General features: G+C 47.9%; 1 protein-coding gene across 1 annotated transcript in view; it reads right to left on the bottom strand.

Annotated features, from left to right (window-relative positions):
• Positions 1-204: 204 nt before the first annotated feature.
• The window catches only part of LOC113929243 (ferritin, mitochondrial-like), a 54,224-nt gene continuing 48,174 nt past the window's right edge, over positions 205-6,254 (bottom strand). The window contains exon 4 of the mRNA XM_035727538.1: positions 205-1,092. Within this exon, the coding sequence (XP_035583431.1) occupies positions 365-1,092 (728 nt within the window). The 3' untranslated portion in view covers positions 205-364. The remainder of the gene's footprint in view (positions 1,093-6,254) is intronic.

The following is a 6,254-nucleotide window of genomic DNA, read 5'->3' as shown; positions in this document are numbered from 1 at the left end:
TTATTTCACAGAGAGAGAGAGACACAGCGAGAGAGGGAACACAAGCAGGGGGAGCAGGAGAGGGAGAAGCAGGCTTCCTGCCGAGCAGGGAGCCCGATGCGGGCCTCGATCCCAGGACCCTGGGACAGTGACCTGAGCTGAAGGCAGACACTTAATAACTGAGCCACCCAGGCGCCCCTTTAGTGCTTAATTCTTTTTTTGGGGGGGTACCAAATTACTTTATTTGAAGAATGGTACAAATGAAAGAAGTTAAGTAGATGTTTTGGTACAACTTATAGAAAAGGTAAAGGTAACCCCAACATGCATGCACTGCCTTGGCGACCAGGGAAGTCACCCTTGTGGCTATGGGAAGACAGCCTAAGGCTTAGCTTTCACTACCACTGTTTCCCAAGGTGTGCTTGTCAAAGAGATACTCTGCCATGCCAGATTCGGGAGCCCCCATCTTGCGCAGGTTGGTTACGTGGTCACCCAATTCTTTGATGGATTTCACCTGCTCATTCAGGTAATGAGTCTCAATGAAGTCACACGAATGGGGGTCACTTTTATCAGTGGCCAGCTTGTGCAGTTCCAGTAGTGACTGATGCACGCTCTTTTCCAAATGTAATGCACACTCCATTGCATTCAGCCCGTTCTCCCAATCATCGCGGTCTGGTTTCTTGATATCCTGAAGGACGATTCGGCCACCTCGTTGGTTCTGCAGCTTCATCAGTTTCTCAGCATGTTCCCTCTCCTCATGAGATTGGTGAAGAAAATATTTGGCAAAGTTCTTCAAAGCCACATCATCGCGGTCAAAGTAGTCAGACATGGACAGGTAGACGGAGGAGGCGTAGAGCTCCAGGTTGATCTGGCGGTTGATGGCGGCCTCCGAGTCCTGGTGGTCATTCAGGCGCACCTGCAAGGGGGACGCGGTCATCATGGCGGTGGCTGAGAAAAGGCGGCGGCGAGCGGCGGCGGGGGCCTTGGAGCGGTCCGAGGGCGCGACGAAGAGATGGCGGAGGGCTGGCCCTGAACGGCCGGCCCGGGTGGGGGACGAGCGCCGGCTTCCGTCGGAGCACTGTTGAAGCAGGAAACCGCGGCGACTCTCGGCGGAGACTGTCAGTGCTTAATTCTTTTAAAAGCCCATTACAGTAGAGTTGTTTAAAATGCTATCTGCTTTAGTGAAGGGGAGACTCACACTTTGTCCTGATAGCTGCATGGTGTACCTATGATCATCGAGCACAGCCCATTTCCACTCGGGACACGCCTGCCACAGGCCCGTGAACTGGGTCTCGAGGTCACACATTTGACAGCAGGAGACAGAGACTCTAGCTTCCTGGAAATTTAGTTTTGTGGAGAGAATTTGTTTTTGAATTTTTTGGATGCACTCAGACATGCTGATCAAGCATGTGGATGAGTATGCAGGCTGAAGTGTACAAATTCCACTCAAATGGGACTTCTTGCTAAAAAGAGTGGATTTTTTTTTTTTTTTTTGACAGAGAGAGGAAGAGAGAGAGAATGATTGGGAGAGGCAGAGAGAGAGAGAGACTCCACACTCAGCATGGACCCTGACGTGGAGCCTGACATGGGGCTCCATCTCACAACTCGGAGCTCATGACCTGAGCTGAAATCAACAGCCCAAGACTTAATGGACAGGGCCACCCAGGCACTTCATTAAAGAGTAGATCTTAAGGGCTGTTATCACAAGGAAAACTTGCCATTCATTAGGTGTGGTGATGGATATTAACTAGATGCATTGTGGTGAGCATTTCACAATATACACAAATATCAAATCATTAGGCTGTGCACCTGAAACGAGTATAACCTTACACATGAGTTATCTCTCAGTACAATAGATGTGGCCCCTATACTTCGTAGCTGACCTGAACTTCTCCAAGTGCCCATCGTATTGCTGACGGCAGAGGTAGACTAGTTCACCGTAGCTCAGACTGTTCTTGCTGCAGCTTTCCACAGAGGTGCATTTAGCTCTAGTAGGGACCAGACTCTGCCCCACTTCCTCTTCTTATAAAGATGCCGCCGGGAGCCCAGGACTCTGCTGCCCCCACGTCCTCCCTCCCTCCCATGCTTCCCGCTGCCTCGCTCTGTCCCTAGCCAGCCTGAGGTGTCCAGGGCTGGACGGCCTCAGCGCCTGACAATGTTCTATCCAGCCAATCGAACGGGCGGGGACATATGGCATCGCCTCCGGGCTTCCTGATGTTCCCCCGGCCCTTGCATCTGATGGTGTTGAGCCTTGTAGGCTATGTACGTATTTGCCATCTGCACATCTTTCTGGCAAAACATCTCAAATCATTTGCCCACTTTTATTGGATTGTTTTTTATTTTGAGTTTTGATTATTTTGTATAGAAGCCCTTTATCAGACACAGGTTTGGCAAGTGTTTTCTATCTGTGGTCTATTTTTTTTTCCTTCATTTTCTTAACAGCATCTTTCACAGAACAGAAACTTACCATTTGATGAGTTAATTAATTTTTCATTTTTGTGAATTGTGCTTTTGGTGTCATATCTGAGAAGTCTTTGCCTAATCCAAGATAACCAATATTCTCTCTCATGCTTTCTTCCAGAAGAATTATAGAACTAGGTATCCTCTTTAGGTCCGTGATCCACTCTGAGATTCTTCTTGTATAAGATGCGAGGCTCATTTTTGGTGGAAGGACATTGACGGCTCCAGCACCACTTGTTGGAGTAGCTTTTATTGTTCATATTACATATCACAGCTACACAGCCATGCTCGAGGAGTTTATGTAAGCTTCCTCCTAATCTTCAAACCAGTGAGTGAGGGGGTGGGGTGCCTCCATCCGTGACAGACAGGGAAACCAAGGCAGAGAGTGTGTGAGTGGTTCCTCGGGATCACCCAGCAGTAAGAGGTAGAGCTGGGGTCCGCGCAGTGCCTCACTGACCCCCGATCCATTTCACATTCCACTTTGGGTGGAGTGAGGAGGCGTTCAGGCCAAGGCACTCTCTTTGGCCTCTGGGCAGCAGACTCTTCTGGGCACCCCAGGCCTCGGCAGTGCTAGGGAACGCCCCAGGAGCCTCATTGCATTGCCAACTCTGTCGGGCTAAACATGACTACAAGTTTCAGCCTGTACATAACCTGTACACCCTACAGCCATCAAGACTGGCATTGACTCGCTTTTCCTCCACCTGGGGGTGGGAAGGGAGGGGGGAAGGGGGACATGGTAGGCAAGGGGAGGGGAGACAGGAGGGGGAAGTGAGAGGTGGTAGGCGAGGGAGGGAGGATGGAAGGGGGGAGGCAAGGGAGGGAGAGGGGAAGGGGGAGGGGAGACAGGGGAGGGAGGGGAGGTTGGGTCAGGAGCCAGGGCTCCCCCTAGAAGCCAAACAACACCTCAGATGAAGAAAAGGTATTGCTTCAGACCAAAAGAGAGAGGGCCTCCTCTGGTGCCAAGGCCTTACTCTCTCCCACCCGGGATAAACATCTTAATGAAAAAGCCCAGGGACTTGTATTTTGTTGCATTTTTGGGCTTCCTTTATCCTATTCTAAACATTGGTTTTGGACAGTGTGCTAAAGCCCCACTCCTATTTGATCTTACCCTTTGTAAAATCATGAGCATCCCAATGGTCTTGTACTTCTTTTAAGTTTTCGGTAAATAAACACAGTCTGGCACTGTTGTCCCCTGCAGAGTGACACATCCCTGCCCCAAATATGTCTCATCAATCATAGGATGGTGAAACCCCACTGATGTTTAAAAAGTCTCATAATTGTACATGTTTCTGATATTCTTTTATTTAAGAAAATCATGGACTCAGCTATTTAAAAATGACTTTTCATCTTAAATCACTCAAGAGAAATACCTGCCCATGAAGCCCAGAAATATGTGATCCCTTGCATTTTAGATCTTTGATTCACTGAAAAGAACCCTAGCCTAACATTAACCACTGATATTTCTCTCTGGAGAATCAAAGTGTGCATTTGACATTGGATTTAGCCATTAGACTGATTTGTTCCTTGTTCTTGAGAAAACACAGTGCTTCATCTGATTGTTACAGTTTGATGATAAAGTTGGTGTGCTTTCGCCCATCGGTCATTTGCCGTACTATCGATATCTGTGCTGACCACAACCACGACCAACGACCTTCTCAGAGGCTCTGGTCATGGATAAGAATTGGTTCCTCGTGACCAATCCACAGCACTTGCCCCAGCGGCTCTTCCTGACCCACCACAAGCCCCAGTGATGGTGAGAGGGTCCTCGGCACCCCGGGTGCAGTGAGAAACTACCTGCGCTTCCAGGCAGACATGCACCTGCTCTCCAGATTGCGCTCCAGCTCCAAGAGTCAGATGAGGAAGCTCTGTGTAGACACCCTACTTGGATACCTGTGCCTTAGTCGTTCAGTCGGCTCTAACAAATTATTACAGACGGGACGGCACACACAGCCGGCAGCTCCCCACAGCTCCGGGGGCTGGCGGTCCGAGAGCAGGATGCCAGCAGGGGCTTGCTTCCTGGTTCACAGAGGGCCGTCCTCCCACTGTGTCCTCCCATGGCACCGAGAGAGCGAGTAGCCCTTTCCTATCAACAGGCCACCGATCCCGTCATGGGAGCCCCGCCCTCATGACCTCACCTAACCCTTCTCACCTCCCAAAGGCCCCTCTCTCAGATACCATCACACTGGGAAAAGGGCTTCAATGTATAAATTGAGGGGGGACAAAAACATGCGGCCCTTGGTACCCTCACATCTATGGTCAGTCCTCAAAGCTCCACCCACAAGCACATTCGTGGCTTCAGACCATCTCCAAGCTCCCCACCATTCTTGTAATTCTGTGTGTTCCCCTAACTCTTGGAACTGAATGAATTCTGACCTGAGAGAAGGAATGAAGGGATGAGCTATGTCTCAGGATCCATAATTCTCCACATTATTCCCCACAACAAAAGGAAAACCCAACTTACTGCATTTCGAGAATAAATGATTGAATGGTGGGTGAATGAAAGGGTGGATAGATGGTTGTAGCCACAGAAATTGACATGGCTGGCAAATTGACATTATTTGGTTTAATAGGGCCAAAATATTTGGAAGTTAAGGTCACAGAGGTTTCAATTACTCAAATATCAGAAATTTGAGGACCAAGTTATATTTTATTTTCTGTGAAAATCATTTCACCAAATTCCACAGTCAATCCTGTAGGGATAAATTAAAGTTCAATTTTGCTAAATTCTGGAGAACATGCCATTCTTTTCTCAAGGATCATAAACTATCTGTTAAGCCCCTGAATTAGGTGCTCATTTTTTAAAATGAAAACCCATTTTTTCAACAATGAAGTAATCACAGTTATGAATATACTTGTATATGTTTGTGTGTGTGTGTGTTTCTATAGTCTTCTTAGAAATAACCTATGATCATAACATTTAATATCTGTTCTTTACAGAATACAAAACCCAATCAGCCATCTTGTATGTCAAGTCCACAGACTTGAAAGGTTTACCTTCTGAAAGATGATTTTTGTTACCATAAGTTTGTCAACTCCTGGGAATGCTCACCAAGGAACACTTTGGTCTTTTCTCAGAAGGTAAAGAGGATGGCATATTTCAGAAACTGGAGTGAAGTCTACTCATCGAAATGCTTTAAAATGTAAATAGTCTATGATCATGAAACAGACTCACTTTTGGACTTGGGATATCCTCACACCTAAAAGCAAAATAAACCCGCTGCAAATATGCAAAACCAAAGCACAATGTCACCAAGGAGGGGCTAAGAGAGTTCTTATCTTGCTGCAGGTCATGAAAGATACAGACATGTGGACACAACCTTATCTGCAGTTAGGGCAGCCCTGAGCAACTCTGTGCATCCCCGCTCATCCCTGTGTATCTCTGTGCAGCCCTGAGCAACTCTGTGCAGCCCTGTGCAGTCCTGTGCAACCCTGTGCATCCCCTGCAGCTCCGTGCATCTTTGGGCAGCCCCGTGAAGCCCCGTGCAGCCCTGTGCAGCCCTGTGCAGCCTTGGGCCGCCCCGTGCAGCCCTGTGCAGCCTGAGTAGCTGAAGGATCTTGCCAGACACCGTGTGGGTGTAAAGACAAAGAGAGCTCAGAGAATCAAGCTGCCCTGTCAACACAGAACATTTTGATAATCCCGACTAACGCAACAATTCCTTTCAAGTCACATCATGATGAAATGTCCACAGTCTCTGACATTCCAAGGAAAAATTTTTAAAAAGGACATGTATGAATTTTTTAATGTTTCGGGCTGCCTTTTAAAAAACGTTGATTTGGCTCATCAGTCAGTTATAGCAGCTGAATCACTGTGTGTGATT

This window comes from Zalophus californianus, chromosome 5 (assembly GCF_009762305.2).
Source record: "Zalophus californianus isolate mZalCal1 chromosome 5, mZalCal1.pri.v2, whole genome shotgun sequence".
In the NCBI taxonomy this organism is placed as follows: Eukaryota; Metazoa; Chordata; class Mammalia; order Carnivora; family Otariidae; genus Zalophus; species Zalophus californianus.
Note: the sequence above shows the minus strand (reverse complement) of the source record. Positions and strands in the feature narration are given on the sequence as shown.